The 22,632-nt window shown below is 48.9% G+C and overlaps 1 protein-coding gene across 1 annotated transcript in view; it reads left to right on the top strand.

The window, feature by feature from the left end:
• LOC310847716 (uncharacterized protein) overlaps positions 1-22,632 on the top strand; it is a gene marked incomplete at its 5' end in the record, with an annotated part of 62,826 nt that overhangs the window by 6,000 nt on the left and 34,194 nt on the right. The window contains 9 exons of the mRNA XM_083745778.1: positions 767-871; positions 2,458-2,580; positions 4,539-4,623; positions 6,678-6,744; positions 7,496-7,575; positions 8,950-9,138; positions 10,278-10,334; positions 16,723-16,869; positions 16,976-17,043. Of these exons, the coding sequence (XP_083601904.1) occupies positions 767-871; positions 2,458-2,580; positions 4,539-4,623; positions 6,678-6,744; positions 7,496-7,575; positions 8,950-9,138; positions 10,278-10,334; positions 16,723-16,869; positions 16,976-17,043 (921 nt within the window). The remainder of the gene's footprint in view (positions 1-766; positions 872-2,457; positions 2,581-4,538; positions 4,624-6,677; positions 6,745-7,495; positions 7,576-8,949; positions 9,139-10,277; positions 10,335-16,722; positions 16,870-16,975; positions 17,044-22,632) is intronic.

Raw genomic sequence — 22,632 nt, 5'->3', positions numbered from 1 at the left:
AGGATATAATAGATTCTTATAGAATAGTAATATATTGTAACCTGAACAGAAGTTCAAAAGGGGAAGTAAATGTATTTTTAGTATTTTCATTATTGTAATAGTTATTATTATTTCTTATTGGTAGAAGGCAATGTTAACTTAGACCTCTTTGTTTTGCTGGCTTTATAATTTTCCTAAGTCAATAATAAAAAAAAAGAATTGGAAGAACTCAGGGCACCATCCAGACAGAGCCCCAAACCTACAACAATATTATATGTGGCTCCCATTCAGTGTCCCAATGGATTGCGCTTTTATCCTCGGGGCAGAAGGCAGGTAAAACCCGAAGTTTCAGGCATCTTCCCACTTGGTGCTCGAAATATACTCAGAGTCGCAAAGTGATTTCATGCTCTTTATTCAGCTCATAGTGGTGAGGAGGAATGGAAGTGCCCTCAAAGTATCTGCTTTATATACATTATTTACACAATGGGCTGCACGTGATTGGCTAATTCTGGACTTCTCCTGTAGGCCAATCAGGTTGTGGATTCACTTCTATCTGGAGCTGGATTGGGTGGCTCCTGCCGACCAATCATACTGCTGCATTGTTCTAGGACCAATCAGACTGCTGCATTCTGAATCCTATTGTTCTAGGACCAATCAGACTGCTGCCTTTTGGATCCTATTGTTCTAGGACCAATCAGACTGCTGCAGTTTGGATCCTATTCAACTAAGTACATAACAGCGCTCCTCGCATAGACTGGGCCCCTATCTGAGTTTGTTCTCTTTGCAGGCTGAAGGTGGAGACCCCGTATCTCCCAGCTGTCGAAATAGCCATGCGATCCAATGATTCCTTCAACATCCGTCTCAGCGTGCAATTCGGGATCTACTTTGAATAGTGAGTTCCTTGTTAGCATCTTCATTTTGGGAAACAGCCTCAAGGAACAAGAGTATAGAAACTCTCTGTAAGTCTGTGGAATTTGGGAGAAGGAGGAGCCCAACAATCTGTTCCTTAAGGATGCAGGATTCCATCCTCTCAGCTCAAAGGGGCTCCAAACAGTCCGAGCAACTCTGAATGCCTTGCCATTGATCTCTGCAAACTAATCTAGGAACCTTTGTTTGCTGAACACTGAGGTAGAAATATTTCAAATTAATATGTAAGTGTAGGGACATTCATTTCTAGCTCCCACCCCCTCAGGCACAGTATGTTTGTAAGTTAGGCTAATATTACATTGTGCTACTTCACCAGCGATAAGTTCCAACTGGTGTCTTATGCAAAATGATTAATGCAAGGTTGTCTTTTGGTTTATAGTAATGTTCCATTGGAATTTGATTTGAACAAACAAAAAAGTTTTTAAAATCACTAAATTAGAAAAATAATAATCAAGCATTCTCCCCTTTTGTAAGATTTTTGTCTTGGAATATATATATATAAGTGCAATACAGCCATCTTCTCAGGAAAACTCTTCACAAAGTTCAAGAGGTCAAGACACAAAGACTTTAGCAACTAATCCACACCTAATGACCCACCTAAGTGGTACTCAGGATATCACTCAAGAAATCACTCAAGGTATCTCTCAAGTAATTAAGGAACAAAAGAAGAAAAGGCACACTAGCCTGGGAACTTCCTCTCTGCCCAGAACATTGGAGGCTAGACACCACACCCCCTCTACAGTATTTATAGGAACTCAAACATTGAGATCCCGCTCTGTTCCAGTAACAAGAAGCCGAAAGCACCAGCCTGAAGATGACGAGTGAGACCTCGTCGAAACGTCGCCTAGACACCCCAACTTTTACACGGGAAGACACCCGAGGACACCAAAACCTGCATATATATATCAATATATATATATATATCACCTATGCTTTACTGGGTTGCTTATCTTGCCCAGACCTTAGAGACAGTGGCTTCTCCATCTTATATTATTTCTCCTAATGAACTAAGTGCAATAAATGAGAAATCTAATATATAAAAAGCAAGTGAGATTCCTTGCCATTTGGATGGAAACCTCCAAGATGCAGACTAAAATCAATGGAAAACTAAGACAAGCATGATGTTTTATTGCGCTTTTAATTCTGTTGGGAGCCACCCAGAGTGGCTGGGGAAACCCAGCCAAATGGGTGGGATATAAATAAATCATCATCATCATCAAGTATTGAGTGGAACATTATCGCCAGCTTCAAGAAAAGGGTGCCTTTTGGCCCAGACTCTTGGAGTGCTGGGCTTGGGTTGGGAAAGTTCAAATCCCTAATTGGCCCTGAAGTTCAAGATGATGGACAGCCATCCATCAGGGATGCTGTCCCTGCATTACAGTGTTGGATCACAGGACCCTTGGGTTTCCTTCTCAGTTCTATGATTCCTACATTCCTACATTTTGTCTCCCAGGCTATGCTCACCAGGCTTCTGCGAGTGTAAAACTATTATTACTCCGAGTCTCCAAGTTGCGATAAATTATCTCTTTCCTTTCCCCCGGATGCCTTCAGCAAAGACGTTGAGATTCAAGTGACAAAGAACTTCTCCGCTGTTGCTAATGGAAGCAGCAATGGATTCCGCCTCCAGAGCTGCCACTCCGGTGCTGGGATATCGCACATCAAAACCTGGTACAAGTAAATATCCATTTGAGAGCATGGTCCAGCTTCTGGGGCAGGGAAAGGAGGGAGACAGACAAATTGGTCACTTGGGACACAGCATGGCAGGTAAAGGCACAAAACGGGAGTCTTCTCCAGGCATTTTGCTGAAGGGTTAGTCTGCAAACATTATGTCTCAAGGCAGCTTGAATCTGCACTCTGCTGAGGTTTTCCTGGGTATAGCATAGCCTTGCCAGTAAATCCTACCCAATTTCCCATGGGAAATGGAGGGCCATTGCAACCAGTTCAACCAGTGCCGGATTTACATATAAACTAAACAAGCTATAGCTTGGGACGCGGGTGGCGCTGTGGGTTAAACCACAAAGCCTAGGACTTGCCGATCAGAAGGTCGGGGGTTCGAATCCCCGTGACGGGGTGAGCTCCTGTTGCTTGGTCCCAGCTCTTGCCAACCTAGCAGTTCGAAAGCAGTTCGAAAGCACGTCAAAGTGCAAGTAGATAAAGAGGTACTGCTCTGGCGGGCAGGTAAACAGCGTTTCCGTGCGCTGCTCTGGTTCGCCAAAAGCGGCTTAGTCATGCTGGCCACATGATCTGGAAGCTGTACGCCGGCTCCCTCGGCCAGTAAAGCAAAATGATTGCTGCAACCCCAGAGTCGGCCATGACTGGACCTAATGGTCAGGAGTCCCTTTACCTTTAAACAAGCTGTAGCTTAGGGTCCCACTCTCTCAGGGCCCAAAAAAAGTTAAAGGGAAAAAAACCTGGATGTACATTTCCAAGATAGAAAACAAATAAAATAAAACCTCCCTACAGCAACAGTCTTTTGTGTTGTGTCAGCTCCTATAATGTAAGTAATGGGCCCCGCCTGCTAGCCTGCTCCCTAAAAACAGTGACAGTTTGTTGCTGACAAAGGACAGCTGGACATATAAAGGGCCCCATTACCTTCAGTGGCTTAGGGCTTCATCAAACCTAAATCCAGTCCTGAGTTCAACTGTAATGACTGGATGCAGAATGACTCCAACAGCTGAAACCCCTAAATACTTGCTAATACTTGGTGCCACTGAGAATAATATCTAGAATAACAGAATTATATAATTGCAGAGTCCAAAACCCACCTTATGCTTTTAAGCTGCAGCCTCAGACCCATCCTTGTTGTTGTTGAGTCGTTTAGTCGTGTCTGCCTCTTCGTGACCCCCTGGACCAGAGCACGCCAGGCACTCCTGTCTTCCATTGCCTCCCGCAGTTTGGTCAAACTCATGTTTGTAGTTTCAAGAACACTGTCCCACCATCTCGTCCTCTGTCGTCCCCTTCTCCTTGTGCCCTCCATCTTTCCCAGCATCAGGGTCTTTTCCAGGGACTCTTGTCTTCTCCTGAGGTGGCCAAAGTATTGGAGTCTCAGCTTCAGGATCTGTCCTTCCAGTGAGCACTCAGGGCTGATTTCCTTCAGAATGGAGAGGTTTGATCTTCTTGCAGTCCATGGGACTCTCAAGAGTCTCCTCCAACGCCTGGCAAGCCACTGCAGTATCCCTGCCAAGAAAACTCCATGGACAAAGACAACAGGCCCATCCTAAGAACCATCCTAAGAACTCACAAAAGGCAATTTGTCACACACACCCCACTTTCGCTCATTGCATTTCACCCTCAGACTACGTTGCTTCTCCTTCATCTGTGGCCCTTGGCCCTTCTGCTGGGATTGACTGGTCCTGTTCATTTGATTTGCAGACAACTGCTCTATTATCATTTATTTTTATTTACATACTGCTCTATCACCGCAGGTCTCAGGTCGGTTCACAAGATAAAATCACAATATAAAAGCAAGAAATACACATTCAAAATAAAAACAAAAGCAATAACCCAATAACCCGCTCCCAACACATTTAAAAAAAGGCATTGGATGTTAATCAGTCAAAGACCTGGTCAAAGAGGAACTTGATCTTCACCCAACTTTTCTCATTTTTGCTACTGCCTTTATTTCCCTTCAGAACTGTCAAAGCATTGAAGGAAGGCGTCACGCCGTTGGTGAAAAAGTCCCTGGATAGAAATCTAGTTCCTGTTTTGGATGCAAACGTAGGTCTTACCTAGAGTATTCTTGGGTGGGGTTGTATTCGAAGTATGGGATGCAGGTGGCGCTGTGATCTAAACCACTGAGCCTCTTGGGCTTGCTAGTCAGAAGACTGGTGGTTCAAATCCACAGAACAGGGTGAGCTCCTGTTGCTCTGTCCCAGTTTCTGCCAACCTAGCAGTTCGAAAGCATGCCAGTGCAAGTAAATAAATAGGTACCACTGTGGCAGGAAGGTAAACGGCATTTCTTCATGCTCTGGTTTCCGTCACGGTGTCCTGTTGTGCCAGAAGCAGTTTAGTCCTGCTGGCCACATGACCCAGTGGACAAACGCTGGCTCCCTCGGCCTGAAAGCGAGATGAGCGCCACAACCCCATAGTCGCCTTTGACTGGACTTAACCTTCCAGGGGTCCTTTACCTGTATTTGAAGTATTGGCTCAGAAGATCCTTTGTTGGCGCAACTCCTTGTGGCACAAGGGCTGGCACACATGGGGCACAAAGAGAGATGAGGAATAACCGCTCCCCGCTTAAAACGGGGGGCGCCCTTTGCGTGGACGCGTGCAGCCCCTAGGTCTGGAGCGGCTCCAACAGCATAGGCTAGGCTTTGCCTTCCCTCAGGTGGGATACCTGGAGGTCTCCGCCTACCTCAGTCAGTTGTCCAATCCCACCTGGGGGAAGAGTTGCCAAGGAGACCAGGCCAGGTAGGGGAGGGATTACCTGCCCACACAAAGGAGGGAGGATCTTACCTGGGAATTCTCACTTGGCTCCAGAGCTTCTCCCACCCTACCCACCCTCAGTCAATGTCTTATGTTGCAGGTTAATTTTCCTCACAGGTTTTGCAGGTTAACTTTTCTTCACAGGTATGCGGGCGCTGCTACGTTAAGGTCGCTGTTAAAGGGCCGGAAAGGAATTTCCCTGCATTGGCAGGTTTCGCCTTTCCCGTAGCAAAATGTCACAACTTTGGCGGTATCAGGCCTTGGGCGGAATCCTTTTGTCCATCTTCCTCTTTGCGGCGGCGATACCAGGGTTCCCCGTTAAAGGGGTTTTCTGAAGGGAGGCTTTGACTGTACGCCGGAAGGTCGTCATTGCTCTCCCCTGCGGCGGCATCGTTACGGGAGCGGCTATCTCTGCTTGAACATATGTTCTCCAGAGCCGGCCCATCCCCCCCACACACACTGGATAACCCTGATGCTCCCTAGGTCCCCGGCTGGGGACTGGGGAGGGAGAACGCCCAATGCCTGAGCCAAGGTCTACCCACATTTGAAATTTAATGAAGTTGTGGCCAATTTAATCCCATAGCATGTTGTCTTGAGTCGTTATTCCACATGACGGGGGGACCGCGCAGGATCTGGGGACTCCGCCTGTCCACGCAAATCTGGCAGCTCTGGTGTGAAGGAGTCTCATTGTTGTAAGCCAGAAAATAGCACATCTCCTGAGTTTACGCCAATAAAACTCAGAAACATGAGGAATTAGGAGTCCAGCGTTGTTTATTGCAAAGCAATAGGTTGCAGTCGGATCGTGCCGCAAAACTGCAACCCTGCCCAGTGGTCCATGGTATTTCTAAAATTTCAAACAAAGCATTTCAATTTCCACCAATCCTATACATCATTACCTCATTTCATGTTTAATACACATGCGCAATAAGCACTGGAAATTTCTGCTGATTAAGTTCTGATTCCCACCATGTTCTGTTACATTGTGTTAGTGTGCATGTTGGGGACCTGTGATACGTGTAGCCATTTGCACCATGTAGCAACTTATGTGTATCTTTGTGATTCACATATTAGTTGTATTTCTGCCCCAGTGGGTGGGCGGCGACTTGCAAAAATCATCAGTTTGATAAAGTAGAAAGGCTACTATAACTTCTCTACTAGAAGCACCCTCAAGGATTTACAGGGGTACACATTACCACATTTATTGTGGCCCTCCGGCCACTGCCACATCATGACTCGTTAGCAGGCATTAATTGCACTGCTAATTGCAAAGACCACCCAAGACACCCCAACAGCCTGCAGCTCCGATGACAGCAGCCTCCCCTTGCTCTGCGGCTTTTGTCTTGCAGGCCTGTGACCTCTTGCTGTCGTCCCTTTCTGACTCCGATGGTTTCTTGCTGAGCCTCCAGGACCTGGGTGAGTCCCTTCCTTTCTCCCTCAAGACTTTTTCTTCCAAAACAGAGAAGCGTCGAGTGGTTGCTCCTTGCCTCCACCTCGCAGGCCCCATGCTAGAAGATGCAGCGTTAGAAGGCTAATAAAAGAACCATGAACGAAGGAAGGGAAATTGGTGGCAAATGGATGGTTTGCATTTGGTTAAATGTCCAATCTTCAAAATTGAAAGTGATAAATAATTTGAAACAAAACAAAATAAACATGGAGATTCATGCTGGGGTGTTTTTCACAATGGGCATCTGCAAAGAAAATCAGGGAAATTCAGGGAAATCTGCCTCATGGTGGTTTGGTTGAAGAAAAACAAATGAAACATTATTTTTTTACCCTAATTTATCCACATTCCATTCCACTATTGTAGATTTTGGAAAAGCCATCACTGTATCAAAAGGGCGTGTGCTTTTATTTTTATTGTTTTAGTTTCTTATTCGTTGCATTTCTATTCCTCCTTTTAATCCAAGGAGCACAAGCTGGCATGCATAGTTCTCTGCCTCCTCATTTAATCCCCGCAACAACCTGCAAGGTCGGACAGGTTCAGAGATGGTGATGGGCCCAAGGTCACCCAGTGAGCTTCTGGCCAAGTGGGGATTTGAACCCTGGCCTCCCAGGTCTCCTCAAGGCCAGGAGAGCTGTGTGCTCAAGGGAGACATCCTCCAGGAGTCCTGAACCCACAACAATAAAGCCCTTTCTCCTTATCACATGTTTGCCTTTTCTGCAGTTGACTTGTCACCTGCCGGGATCCAGTATTCTCTCCAGAGCTTCCAGATACAAGACGATGTTCTCATCCTCGACCTGGGCGTAAGTACCTAGCATTTGCCTACAGGGGATCCTGCTTGTTCAGAAAGAGATCTATGAGGGGACCTAATAGCTCAAAGCACTGGCAACTGTTCATGGGATTTGTTAGATTTGTGTTAGCTATTACAGCCTTTCTCAACCTGTGGGTCCCAGATGTTGTTGAACTACAACTCCCATCACCCCTAGCTAGCAAGGCCAGAGCTCAGGGATGATGGGAGTTGTAGTCTAACAACATCTGGGGACCCACAGGTTGAGAACCACTGTATTACGTAATTAGAAGGAGCACTGTATCAGTTCAGCACCAGATAGTAATCTTCTTTATGAGACCATAGATGTAAAGATTTGAGGCAATGTCCTAGGAGTCATTTGGTATCAGAACAAGTTGCTCAAGGAAGTTCATAGAATCGTAGAGTTGGAAGGGACCCAACTGGACTTTTGCAATGTAGCTATGTGGAACCTCAAAATCATCAGGCTTTATCCCCCTCTGGTGGGATGGCCTAATCTGCAAATTACAGTGGTACCTCGAGTTATGAACGCCTCAGGTTACAAACGCTTCAGGCTACAAACTCCGCTAACCTGGAAGAGTTACCTCGAGTTGAGAACTTTGCCCGAGGATGAGAACGGGAATCATGTGCCGGTGGCACAGCGGCAGCAAGAGGTCCCATTAGTGAAAGCACGCCTCTAGTTCAGAACAGTTTCTGAACGGACCTCCGGAACGAATTAAGTTCGTAACTAGAGGTACCACTGTACATCCAATTCTGGCAGGAAAGGAAAGTTTCTCTTGAAGGAAATAAAAATTTAAAGAAGCCCTGTTCTAACCCCCCTGGAGGAACCTGTCTACAATTTGGCATGCTTAATCAACCCTAGACTGCCTCCTATGCTGGTGGATTTCATCCACTTTTGTGGAAATGGGGGGAATTATAGGCATTTTTTTGTGCAAATCCTGAGAGTGTACCCTTATGGTATGCCTGCCCTGGAGGCCACCATCTCTCATAGACACCTCCTCTTCATAGCTTTGTGAAGGTCTGTCATAATGCCAACATTCAAGGTCATGCATAGTGTCACAAACAAACATAGTACATAGTACATACCACCTCTGAATATCAGTTTCTGGGGATTACAAGTGAGGTTGGCTCATCACTTGATTTGGGTCTTAAAACAGGCATCTCATTGGCCAATGTGAGAAGAATAGGTTAGGGGGCTAGGTGGGCCATTGGCCTGATCCAGCAAGCTCTTCTGGTTTTCTTATGTAAGCACGGTGGCTCTAGCTGGGGCATCAACAGTGCTATAAGTAACAGGGAAAAGGCCGTTTGAAGACATTACTGATGTTCAAGAGACGCATGAGAAACACACAACTCCTGCGGCTGCTGCTTTCAGCTCTCTGCAGGAGAAGGAGAAGCAGACGGCAGAGCAGAAGGCAGGATTGCTGACCTCTTGAAGTCTCTTCCCGCAATGCAAGAAGGAGCTCTTGCGGATGTTGCCATGACGAAAAACCAGCTGGAGCAGAACTTTAACCAGCTCTTATACCCCATTGAGCCCTTCATTGTGGACAAAGATCACAGAATGGTGAGTAGTGTTGTCTGTTGTAGCTGCATCTGGTTCCTTCCACTGCCCTTGGCCCTGTAGGGCAGGCATATCCAACTTCCAAAAGACAGCGATCTAAAGGGTAAAGGTAAAGGGACCCCTGACCATTAGGTCCGGTCATGGCCGACTGGGGTTGTGGTGCTCATCTCGCTTTACTGGCTGAGGGAGCCGGCGTACAGCTTCCAGGTCATGTGGCCAGCATGACTAAGCCACTTCTAGCAAACCAGAGCAGTGCACGGAAACGCTGTTTACCTTCCCGCCAGAGCGGTACCTATTTATCTACTTGCACTTTGACGTGCTTTCGAACTGCTAGGTTGGCAGGAGCAGGGACCGAGCAACGGGAGCTCACCCCGTCGTGGGGATTCGAACCACCAACTTTCTGATCTCACACTGAGAGCCAGTGTGGTGTAGTGGTTAAGAGCGGTAGTCTTGTAATCTGGTGAACCGGGTTCGCGTCTCCGCTCCTCCACATGCAGCTTCTGGGTGACCTTGGACCAGTCACACTTCTCTGAAGTCTCTCAGCCCCACTCGCCTCACAGAGTGTTTGTTGTGGGGGAGGAAGGGAAAGGAGATTGTGAGCAGCTTTGAGACTCCTTTGGGTAGTGATAAAGCGGGGTATCAAATCCAAACTCTTCTTCTTCTGATCGGCAAGCCCTAGGCTCGGTGGTTTAACCCACAGCGCCACCCGCATCCCTTAGACAGCGATCTACTTCCACTATAAATAAACTGGCAGTGATCTACCCATTGGATTGACCAGAGCTGTTGATCCTTTTGGGGGGGGGAATGAGCAAAAATTGTTGACTGCAGACACCCCTGCTGTAGGTCAAACTCTGGGCCCATGCAAGACTTAAATACACTTATGCATCATCTCCTCACTCAGAACTGCTTGAAATGGCTTTGAATTTCTTCTAACACTAATCCAACACATGGATGTTTTTGTTTTCAGAGGGGGTTTTAAATAGCAAGTTAGCTCACGAGATAGTAAGGCCAAAGTGTGGCTCAGCCAAATGGAGATTAGTTTAGCTGAGGGGAAGGACAGTCAGCAGAATGGGGAAGGATGAAAATCCGCGTCTCTGCTCTGACCTTCTACATTGCTTTCTCATTCCATGTACATGTCCCAGGGCTATTGCCTGTTGGAAAGTGTTTTGCCTGCGCTTCCAGGGCACGTTTCTTATGAGGTGAGTACATTGCATTAGTACAGCTCAGCTTTTAAACATGGTTGTCCCTTCTGAAATTTCTTTGTCTTTTTTTAAAATGATTTTTAATGAAGCTTTCTCATATAAACGAGAAATGCATAATAAGAAACAAAAACAGGCATAAGAAATCTTGTGAACTTAGTCTTGGGACTCCCTCTTGATTCCCCCACAAACAAATCAAAGCAACCAGGCAACACGAAGACAGATAAGATGGAAAAACAGCAACCGGGAAGACCAAAGGAGGTAATTTATAAATTTTTGAGTTCAAGATCAAAACTGTTTAGGTATAATACCAGTCTGTAATGGACGGTGAGGATCTTGGGGTGTGTGGGGACAACTGCTCACTGTTGTCACAAAACAGATTCAACAAATGGAAGTTGCCATCTCTGCATTAGGAAATGTGATTAAATTTTTCCCATTCCTTATTAAACTTTTGGTCTTCCTTATTTCTGGTTCTTCCAGTCATTTTAGCCATTTCAGCATAATCCATCGATTTATAACTTATCTTAAACACCACTGTAAACAGCTAAAATCTTTAGTAGGATAAGAATATCACTTGTAGTTTAATGGTGAATTTGGGGTCCAATGGAGAGATAAAAAGATCAGGATTATTATAAAAGATGCAGGAGGAAATGATTAACAGTTGGACCCACAAAAGGGAGGAGGGAAGTCCAAGATATTCCTTGGAATCTAGTTTTTAATGTTGTGTGTTGGATATGTGGCTGTAAAAATTCAATCTGAAAACCAAATAAATAAATTTCTGTAATGGATGTGAGGGGTTACTTGTGGGTAACCTTACTTCAGTTCAGTTATCTGGCTTGCCCAACCATGCTTAGGGTCGGAGCTCACCCTCCGTGACCTGTTAGTCACTTGCAGAATCCGAGAGTGGGCGTCTCTTGAATCTCTTCCAGCATAGAAGCTGTTTGACCCCGAGTCTCCGCCTATGTTCTCTGCGCGGAACGCATCTGCGCAAGTAAGGGGAAGGCAGGGGCATCCCAGCGCTCTCTCCACTAGATTTGGGGGAAGGGTCTTGGAGCCCTGTCACCAATTCCTCCATCTCCCTCTCTGCTCTATGGGTGTTACGTTGAAATCCTTCCCCCCTGCTCGTCCCCTCTCCGGCATCGCTCGGGAGCCCTGCCTCCGTCTCTCGTTCTGATGGCAATTCCCTGACATCCACCTCCTCCCCAGGACCCCCTTCACCCTCGGCCTGACCCTGTGACGGGACCTTGTCCCCTTCTTCAGCCGACGATGCCGGGAACCCCCGAAAGGAGCTGCTGTCGTCATCAGTGGACTCAAACCCCGCTCCCCACATGCTCCAATTTCTCACGGGCGGGACTTCCCAATCTGACTCCTCCTCTCCTGTCGATTCTCCTCCTTCCTCCTGGGAAGCCGGAAAACCCACAAAATCCTCCTCCTCCTCATCGGTGGTGGCAAATTGCTCCTCCCAGAATCTCTCAAGGGGTTTGGGCTTCCTCGGATACCTGTTGTGGAACTCTTCCACCAGATATCCATCATCTATTTCCCCTGCAGGCACCCACGTGTTTTCTGACTGGGGTTCCCCCTCCCACGCCACTAGGTACTCCACCTTCCGCCCTCGCCAGCGTGAATCCAGGATCTCCATTACCTCGTGGTGACGTTCCCTCTCTTCCATTAGCGGGTGGGTGAGCCCTTCCCCTCCTGCCTCCTGGACCCTCCGCTCCCCTCTGTACGGTGAGAGCAGCGACCTATGAAATACCGGGTGGATCTTCATGCTGTCTGGCAACTTGAGCCGGAACACCACCGCGTTCACTTGGTGGGTCACCTCAAATGGTCCCAGCCGTTTTGGCCTCAGTTTCTTACACCCGCCCTTGAAGGGTAAGCCTTGTGTGGATAACCACACCTGGTCCCCCACCCTAATGGTCTCCCCTTCCCGGCGACGTTTGTCTGCTTGTCTCTTGTACACTTCCTTGGCCCTATCCAGGTTCATTTTTTAAGCTGCTGGTGCAGAGCTTCCATTTCTTCCACAAACTGCTCTGAGGCGGGCACGCTCCACCCTTCCTCCCCTCTCCCAGGAAAAGCCCTGGGGTGCAACCCATAATTAGCCATGAACGGGCTCATCCCCGTGGACACTTGCTCAGCGTTGTTATACGCAAACTCCGCTAGTGCTAGCTTCTCTACCCAATCGTTCTGTCTCTCCTTGACGTAGCAGCATAGATATTGCTGTAAAATGCTGTTCGCCCTCTCTGCTTGCCCGTTGGTCTCCGAGTGTCTCGCCGTCGAGAATCCCACTTCCACCTGCAATAAGCTCATGAGTTTCCTCCAGAACCTCGAGGTAAATTGTTTCCCCCGGTCGGAGATAACCCTTGAAGGAGCCCCATGCAACCTGAAGATGTGATCCATAAACAACCGGGCGGTTTCCTCGGCCGTTACTGCATGTGAGCACGCTATAAAATGGCACATTTTGGTTAGCAGATCTACTACTACCATGACTGCTGTCTTCCCTCTAGATTTGGGTAGATCGGTCATGAAATCGATCGACACCACCTCCCAGGGTCTTCCTGGTGTGGGTAAGGGCTCCAATAACCCCGCCGGGGCCGCCCTCTCTCCCTTGGCCCGTTGGCAGTGGTCACACCCCCGTACATAATCTTGTACATCTTCCCTCACCCTTGGCCACCAGAATTGCCTCGTAACCAGTAACATGGTTTTGTGTTGACCAAAGTGCCCCGCTGTTGGGTTGTCATGAAGCTGTCTGAGAACCCTTTCTCGCAGGGCTTTCCCGGGCACATACATTGCTCCCCTGTAATACAGCAGTCCTTCCCTCTCCTCAAAGCCTCCCTGATCTCCCCCAATTCCCCTGAGTTCTTTGATTCTGGTTTGGGCAAATTCGTCCTGGCGAATCAGCTCGGTTAGTTCTCGTTTCCCAGCCAACGCTCCCCCGCAAACCCATCGTTCCTCAGGGAAAACGTGTCGAGCTTCCGGCGGTCCTTCTCCTTCTGTATACTCGGGCTTCCGTGACAGCACGTCTGCCCTCACGTTCTCTTCCCCCGGCACGTACTTGATCTCAAAGTTGAACTTGGAGAACTCCTGTGCCCATCGAATCTGTCTCTGGTTGAGCACTCGAGCTGTTCTCCAATATTCCAGGTTCTTATGATCCGTGCAAACCTGAATCTTATGCTGTGCCCCTATTAGGATATGTCTCCACTGTCGAAACGCTGCATAAATAGCTAACAGTTCGCGATCATACACCGTGTAGTTATGCTCCGATTTGTTCAGTTTCCATGAGAAGAAGGCGCACGGCCTCCAGGTGTGTTGGCTCCGTCCCGGCTGTAGCAACACTGCTCCAATAGCTCTGTCTGATGCGTCGGTCTCCAGCCTCATCGGCTTCTGCAGATCCACGTGCAGGAGCTGTTCCTCCGATGCGAACGCCTTCTTTAGTTTTTCGAAGGACCTTTGGGCACTTTCCGTCCAGACGAACTTCTTCTTGCTACTGAGACAATCCGTGATGGGTGCGGTCAAGTGGGCGAAGTTCTTGATGAACTTCCAGTAGAAGTTGCTGAACCCAAGGAACCTCTGCACATCCTTCCGGGTCTTAGGGGCCTTCCATTCCAGCACTGCCTGCACCTTGCCAGGGTCCGTGGCAAGTCCTTTGGCCGACAACTTGTATCCCAGGAATTCCACCTCACCAGCATGAAATTGGCACTTTTCCAGCTTGACCCACAATTGGTGCTCTAGTAGCCTCTTCAGCACTTCCCAGACGTCCTGGACATGCTGCTTTTCATTGTCCGAATAGATCAGTACGTCGTCCAGAAATGCTACACAATTTTTGGACAGCAGGGGTCCCAGCACGTGGTGCATGAAGCTTTGAAAACAGGCTGAGCCCGATTGTAATCCAAATGGCATGACTAGGTACTCAAAGGCCCCTAGGGGGGTGAACATGGTGGTTTTCCATTCGTCCCCCTTCCTTATTCTAATCAGATTGTATGCTCCCCGGAGGTCCAGCTTGGTGAAGATCTTGCCCTCCCTCACCCTAGTCAGAATATCATCAATTCTGGGCATTGGGAAGGTCACGGGTTCCGATACAAGGTTTAATCTTCGAAAGTCCACTACAAGCCTCAGCTGATCCGTGTTTTTCTTGTCCACAAAAAACACAGGGCTGCCCCCCCAACGCCTTAGTTCCCTTATGAACCCCCTCTTAAGGTTTTTGTCAATAAAGTCTCGCAACTCTTGCATCTCTCTGTCCGACATGGCATACAGCTTACCCACCGGTAGCTGCGCCCCAGGGAGCAGGTTGATTTGGCAGTTGAAGGGCCTATGTGGCGGCAGCTTGTCCGCTTCCCTCTCGCTGAAGACTTCCTGTAAATCTGCGTACTGTGGCGGCACTTCCGCTCTCTGCTTCAGTGTAGTTGCTGCCATTCTGGCCAACCTCACCCTGGGTTTCTCCCCCCCTAGACAGTGTTCCAAACAGTGTGCTGACCCGAAGGTGACTGTCCGTTGGTGTCAGGCCACCACTGGATCATGTAGCACTAGCCAGCTCATGCCCAGTATTATCGGGGGTCCCGCCAGTGTGGCAACGTGAAAGGCAATGGTCTCTGTGTGCCTGGATGCACTCATTCTCATAGATGGGGTTTGATGTGTCACTTCCCCTCCCAGCAGCTCCCTGCCATCTATCGTGGTCACTTGGAGTGGGAAATCAAGTGGCAGCAGGTGGATCTGGTGCTCCAATGCAAACTCCTTACTAAAAAAATTACAGGAGCTGCCTGAGTCCAGCATTGCTTTCACCTTGACTGGGTGTCCATTTGGGAGTTCTAGCACCACCTCTATCACTATGGAAACCTTGGGTGGGTCCGGTTGGGGCACTTCTGTTATCTGTTCGCTTGGCTGCAGCGCCCCCCTGTGGGCAGTCAAGCGCTGGCGTTTCCCTGCACCTTTTCCTCTGCCCCCTCCTCCTCGCTTCCAGCGGCTCCCACCATCCCTTGCCAAGCCTTTCTTTGAGGACAGACCCTGGCAAAGTGTCCTGGCCGTTGGCAGAGGAAACACTTCTTGGTGCTTTTCCCAGCCTTTCCCTCCCTTTTGCCTCCTTGGTTGGCGCCAGAAACCTCGCGCGCCCGTGCTCCATCGATTTCCATTGGCACTACGTCATCGGCAGGCATCTCTGGAATGCGGTAGTCAGAGTGGCGCTATCCCCTCCCTTCCCGCCTTTCCAAAGCGCGCGCTTCCTGGCGAGCGCCTATCGCCAGCGCTGCTTTCATCAGCTGATCCATGGTCTCCGGGTGGGGCGCGCGGGAGAGCTCATCTTTAACGGCTGGGGACAACCCCTCCTCAAACAGCATCCATATGGGAGGGCTATCTAGATCCCATTCGAGCCGGTGTATTAGCATCGCAAAGCGGGACCAGTAGTCTCTCACGGAAAGTTCCCCTTGCTTGCATCTCAGCAGCTCCCTCTGGTTCACGCTCTCCCCCAAATGGCTAGAATGCATTGCGTCCATTGCCTGAAGAAACTTCAGAACGTCCTTCATGGCGGGGTTCTGCGAGGCCATTAGGGGTCTAACCCATTCCCTCGCGCTGCCCTCAAGGTGCCCCACGATATACGCCACTTGCGCTGCCTCGTCAGCAAAGTCATCCTGCTGCAGCTGCAAGGCGTACTCTATTTCTGTTCGGAATCTATTATATTTCTGGGGCTCCCCCCCAAATTTGTGTACTAGTCCTGGCACCTTCCTTGCCACTGGGGTGGGTCTAACCTGCGCGTCTTGGGTGCACCTCTCGTCCAGACGCGCCATCAGCAGTGCTACATGCCGTTCCAGCTCCTGGTTCCTCTTGAGTAGGTCCTGCACCCCCGCAGCAGGCTCCGCTGCCCCGGCGCCTCCAGTCTGGCTCATGTTTCCACTGCTTGCGCACAAGTAACAGCAGTGACTCTCGGATTGCTGTAATGGATGTGAGGGGTTACTTGTGGGTAACCTTACTTCAGTTCAGTTATTTTGCTTGCCCAACCATGCTTAGGGTCGGAGCTCGCCCTCCATGACCTGTTAGTCACTTGCAGAATCCGAGAGTGGGCGTCTCTTGAATCTCTTCCAGCATAGAAGCTGTTTGACCCCGAGTCTCCGCCTATGTTCTCTGCGCGGAACGCGTCTGCGCAAGTAAGGGGAAGGCAGGGGCGTCCCAGCGCTCTCTCCACTAGATTCGGGGGAAGGGTCTTGGAGCCCTGTCACCAATTCCTCCATCTCCCTCTCTGCTCTATGGGTGTTACGTTGAAATCCTTCCCCCCTGCTCGTCCCCTCTCCGGCATCGCTCGGGAGCCCTGCCTCCGTTTCTTGCTCTGATGGCAATTCCCTGACAATTTCTAAAAAATAAATAAAGAGTGATTTATATTTTCATTTAAACTGCGTCTCTGCAGGAGCTGAACGACTACCTGGCGAACATAACGGCTCGTGGGCCACCTAAATTCCAATGGGTCTATGGTCTTTTATATGTGATCCATCCATTAAAGATGGAGGTGTTCAATACCAAGGAAATGGAGGTCGCCGTTTGGACTCTGACCGATGTGAGTTCCAGTCTGGGGAGTCTTCTGGAGGAGAACATTTTTGGTCCATCAGCACCGTCTCCCTCCACTGAATGGACCTTCTCTTGTTTTCTCTCTTTCATGGCAGGCTTACTGTTTCTTAGCTGATATTTTTATTACAGACAACAAGCTGAAGCTCTCGTTAACTCTAGACAGGTAACAAACACCCTGACGCCCTATTCAGCGTCATTGCCTCTTGACGTACTTGATAGAACTTCTTGCTTGCATGTGCAGGATGATAGAAGCAAAAGGTTGCATGCCGGTAGATACTGCTGCTGCTGCTGCTGCTGCTGCTGCTGTTGTTGTTTAATTTATATACCAATTAATTACCAGGATGGTTTCTATGTGATTTACAAGTATAAGAGCAATCAGAAAACACACATAACTGAAGTACACACTACAACAATTCCATCAAAACAATAAAGCAAGCTAGTCAAAACAGTACAATATACTGCTTAACATTTCTAAGCAGTGTGCCGTAAGATTACCTCTTCTGAAATCTCAAATAAAATCAGTTAAGATTGAACATAAAGACAGAAGCCCCAATTAAAATGGGGCGCTTTGCTCACGTGAGTCGAGTGGCAGAAGCCAAAGGTTACGAGTAGTTGGAAATGACGGTTTTCATCCATAGATGAGAATAATAATGTAGTGATAATTCAAGGCCTTGAAGGGTTGTTAGAAAAGTGGAGCGCAAGGGGCACAGCACACAGCTCTCTTCTGAAACAAGACTCTGGTCAGGGGCCTCAGGAGGAAAAGCCAAGGGGCCCCGCTGCCTCTCAGGATGGGCCACCCAAGGCACTCGCCTTACCATGCCTAGTGGTGGGAGCAGCTCTGCCCCATGTCCTGCTCTCCTATATCAGGGGCAACCAGGGTATAGGTCACATTTTGCAGGGCACAGGGCAGACTGGTGGGGTCCGATGGGCACTGGAAGATAGTTGTTGCTAAGAGTCCAAGCTCAGATTTATTTTCTGTTGTGAACCACCCAGGGATCTTCGGATGAAGGGTGGTATACAAATGTAATTAATTAATAGATATGGATTTTTGACCCTTGTGGGGAAGCTTCAGATTTGGGAGGGAATCACGTGCAATGCAGTTGACGGGGATCTTGTGCTAAGCCACTTCTAACAAGCATTTCCTTTTTCCTCACAGTGGATTTCTGGACATGAAAGGCGAAAACGTAAGCTCTTCTACCTATTCTAATATATTCTGTCGTATAGCAAGATTCTTTTCTTTAGGCCTTTTTTGCTTGACCTTCCTCACAGTCCCTCGTCAGAGAATCACGGCAAAGGCCATGATTGGGCTTAAAAGCTTCTAAGTGTCTTGCCCAAGACACTCAGCCAATTCATGGCCAAGCAGGGATTGGAACTCAGGACTTCAGAGACTGACTTGTCTGCTCTTTCCACCCACTGGCCCTGCTTCTGTTCAGTCTAAGGTTTTGTTAATGGGTGATGTCAGGGTTTGCAGTGGCTTCCAGTTATGTTCTGGGCCCAGTGCCATGGCTGCTCCTGGCCTAGCTCAAAGGAATTGAGTCAAGTGTGGATTTCATGCTCTTGATTCAGCTCATAGTAGTGAGGAATGGAAGTTCCCCGAAACATATACATTATTTACACAATGGGCCCCACGTGATTGGCTAATTCTGGTATTCTCTGGTAGGCCAATCAGGTTGTGGATTCACTTCCACCTGGAGTTGGATTAGGTGGCTCCTGCTGACCAATTTGACTACTGTATTCTGGATCCTATTGCTCTAGGGCCAATCAGAGTGCTGCATTTTGAATCCTATTGTTCTAGAACCACTCTGCTGCATTCTGAATCCTATTGTTGTAGGACCAATCAGACTGCTGCATTCTGGATCCTATTCAACTCAGTACATAACAGGAATGTTCTCCCTAACTACAGTACATTTACTTATTTGTTAAATTGCGTGTTTATTTGTTAAATTTATATCCCTCCACTCCTCCCAAGGAGCCCAGAGCAGCAAACGCATCTGGGATAAAAACAGGTATGGCTGCTTTTGCAGGAGGGGAAGGTGACGCTCTTCCCAAGGCACCACAACTGATTAATGGGAAGGAGGGAGGTGTCAAAAGGATTGCCCATCTCTGGAGCAAAGTGCCTTGAGATGGCTCTTCATGCTGACTCTGTTGAAGCCACATGGCTTATGGTGCTGTTGGACCTGGGCGTGAGATGCCTCCCTTTCCATGCTGCTTCCTTGCATTGCTGATCACATCTCTTCTTCTAGAGGGTCCGGCTCCACAAAAGTGCATGCGAAGCTGTGGAAACGCTGCAGTTGGTGTTGAACAAAGAGAGTCTGTTTCCAACGTTGGGTAAGAGTTGTGGGGTACCGAGGTGACGTTGACTCAGGTACAGTCACAGCCTTGATCACCTTTGAGGTTTCCTTCCAAGCCATCGCTTCAGCCCCAAACCACAAAGCTTGCTTGTTGGGTAGCACCGATGGCTGAACTGAAGCCTTCAGCTGATCTCCACTTAGTTCAGCAAGGCTCTATGGAGAAACACCCCTTTGTGGCTGTGTGGAAGCCCTAAGGGATGTGGGTGGCGCTGTGGTCTAAACCAGTGAGCCTAGGGCTTACTGATCAGAAGGTTGGCGGTTCGAATCCCCGCGACGGGGTGAGCTCCCGTTGTTTGGTCCCTGCTCCTGCCCACATAGCAGTTCGAAAGCACATCAGAGTCAAGTAGATAAATAGGTACCACTCTGGTGGAAAGGTAAACAGCATTTCCGTGTGCTGCTCTGGTTCACCAGAAATGGCTTAGTCATGCTGGCCACATGACCCGGAAGCTGTCTGTGGACAAACACCGGCTCCCTCGGCCTATAGAGCAATATGAGCGCTGCAACCCCAGAGTCTGCGACTGAACGCAACGGTCAGGGGTAACTTTACTTTTACCTAGAACCCCTAATGTCAAGGAGAGAGGAACGTGGTAATACCCGCCCCTCCTCAATCTGGCCTAGTGACATGAACCAGGATGCCTTCTGTTGACCCAAATTGGTGCATGCTGTGTTTCTTCTCTCCAGATTACCTGCAGCAGGAGCTCCCCTTGCCACTGGTTCCAGACATTGGCGAAGTGATGAAGATGGAAGATACGTCCTATGATGTGAGCCTTTGGCATTTAGTCCATGGTTCAGGATGCAGGCTTTGACCGATGCAGCACTGGAGGGTCATAAGGGGCAGGAATAACCATACTTTAGAGGTCCTGGGCCCTAAGGAAGTCAGACTATCCTCCACCAGGGCCAGCGCCTTTTCAGTGATGGCTCCGACCTGGTGGAATGCTCTGTCCCAGGAGACCAGGGCCCTTCGGGATTTAACTTCCTTCCACAGGGCCTGTAAGACAGAGCTATTCCGCCTGGCCTATAATTTGAATTGATCCTGATCTTTTATTTCCCGTCCCTTCCCTCCCCCTCCCCTTTTTATGAAGATCACCCGCTCTGAGACCCCACAGCTAATTCTCCCCTGGTCTCTTCGCTGGCCCAAGTAGGACCAATTTATCCAGCTAGCCCTGGGGATTATCTCATGCTTATTTCCCCTAAATTGATTTTTGAATTTTATTGTTATTCATGTTTTTATACTGTATTTTACGCTGCTTTTACAATTAAGTGTTATAAATCTGTTGTAAGCTGCCCTGAGCCCGGTTTTTGAACCAGGAAGGGCGGAGTATAAATAAAAATTTATATAACTTATATTTATAGGAGTAGCCCTGGAGTGCCGCAGGGGACTTTCCACAAAGTCTCGGAGTGCAGCTCCCTGCCGCAGTTCAGCAGAGCAGGCGCTCTATGTAGGAAGCCCTGATGGCAAGGCAAGCAGGCGGCAAGAGATGAATTGTTGCGCAAGTGTGCAGGGGGAACCCACAGCCAGGCCATCAGGCAGCAGAAGAGGGGCTGCTGAAAAGAGGGAGAGGGGGATATCTGGGGTGCAGGGGTGGTATTCTCCTGAAGCAATGGCCTCTGCAGGGGCAAGGCAAAGGCACCTTGGACAGCTGAGACTGGAGATCTCCTTGGAGAAGGGGCCAGGTCCTGTTTCAGCAGCAACCAGGAATTGCAGTTCTATCAGGCTTGCTAGCTAAACCTTCCCCAGGGACTGCCCGCCCTGCGTCGCCATCTGAGGTGAAACAGGAAAGAGTCACCACCACCACCACTGATGCCCTCCCCCAAAGCCTTGCTAACAGAGTTGCATGGCTGTGGTGGCAGCTTTCAGTGAGATCTTGTTAATAATAATAATAATAATAATAATAATAATAATAATAATAATATTTTATTATTTATACCCTGCCCATCTGGCTGGGTTTCCCCAGCCACTCTGGGCGGCTTCCAACAAAGTATTAAAATACAGTAGTCTGTTAAACATTAAAAGCTTCCCTAAACAGGGCTGCCTTCAGATGTCTTCTAAAAGTCTGGTAGTTATTCTTCTCTTTGACATCTGGTGGGAGGGCATTCCACAGGGCGGGTGCCACTGCCGAGAAGGCCCTCTGCTTGGTTCCCTGTAACTTGGCATCTCGCAGGGAGGGAACCGCCAGAAGGCCCTTGGCGCTGGATCTCAGTGTCCGGCCAGAACAATGGAGGTGGAGACGCTCCTTCAGGTACTGGACTGAGATCTTGCTGGAAGTCGTCTCCATGCAACCCTGCCCCGTGGGACTCTGCTGCCTGAGACAGCTGCTTCCATCTGCCTCATGGGCAGCCCGGCCCTGAGCTTCACTGAGCTGAGTGTCTTCATTTAAAGCAGCCCAGTCTGCTTTAAAAGGCATCAACTCCAGTGGAGTCACAGAGACTGTGGTTCCCCTAGGACAGGGGACTCTTCTCAGCCAGCAAACCACAAACCCTTGTCTCTAACTTTCTGGGAAGGGGGGTTGCACATACCATTGGTTGGGGGGGGCAGAACCAGAAGGTCTAGGCATGGTTGTGACGCTTAACTTTATACGGTCAGCTAGTTTGCAGCCATGCAGAAGTCCAGAGGATTGGACCCGCCTTCCCCCTCTAACCAGGCCAGTGTGAGGCATGGCCAGGATTCAAGAGCACCCTCAAGCTCAGAGAAAAGGCCTCAGGAGGGCATGAAAGAGGGTAAGGGAAGGCTGCGGGGGCACCAGGGAAAAGGAGGGGATCTCAGCAGGGTCCTGTGGCTCCAGGAGTCAGGGGGCAGAGGGTGGAAGGCCGCTGGGAAGGGCTCAAAAAGCAGAGTTGGAGGAGAGAAATCTTTGGCATTGGGAGAAAACATCACACTCCAGGAGTCGGATGGGCACATTTTGAACTCTTCCTTTTCCTTCGCTATAGGAATTCCTCTTGGTTTCTATAATTGCAAAGTAAAGATGTCCTCTGGGGTCCTGCTTGAAAACCAAGAAGCCAGAATCGTCTCTCACCACCTCCGTTCCCTTTGGGGCCATTTCCTTCAGTAGCACCAACCAGCAGCAGGAAATGGTGCTGCCTCCAAATTTGGAAAGCCTAGGATCTCTATAGCAAAGGCCTCGCTTAGGATTTAAATTGCTTAAAAGTTCTGTGTTGGGGCAAGAGGCAATGGGCAGTGCAAGGTGGGAGCCACACACGGGGTCCTGAATGCTCCTCTTGGTGAAGCAGCGCCCATCGATTTGACTGGAGCTCCCAACGGGGAGGAAGTCGTATTTCCCATAGTATCAATCCTTCTTGATGGATGAAATGAGCATGGTGGTCTCCAGATCTCCTTCGATACTCCAACCACCACTTAGCAGGTGTTTGCCCAGTGTAATAAGAATTTAAGGTCTCAAATATAT

Source organism: Podarcis gaigeae (genome assembly GCF_964106915.1).
Source record: "Podarcis gaigeae genome assembly, chromosome: 6".
Lineage (NCBI taxonomy): Eukaryota > Metazoa > Chordata > Lepidosauria > Squamata > Lacertidae > Podarcis > Podarcis gaigeae.
Note: the sequence above shows the minus strand (reverse complement) of the source record. Positions and strands in the feature narration are given on the sequence as shown.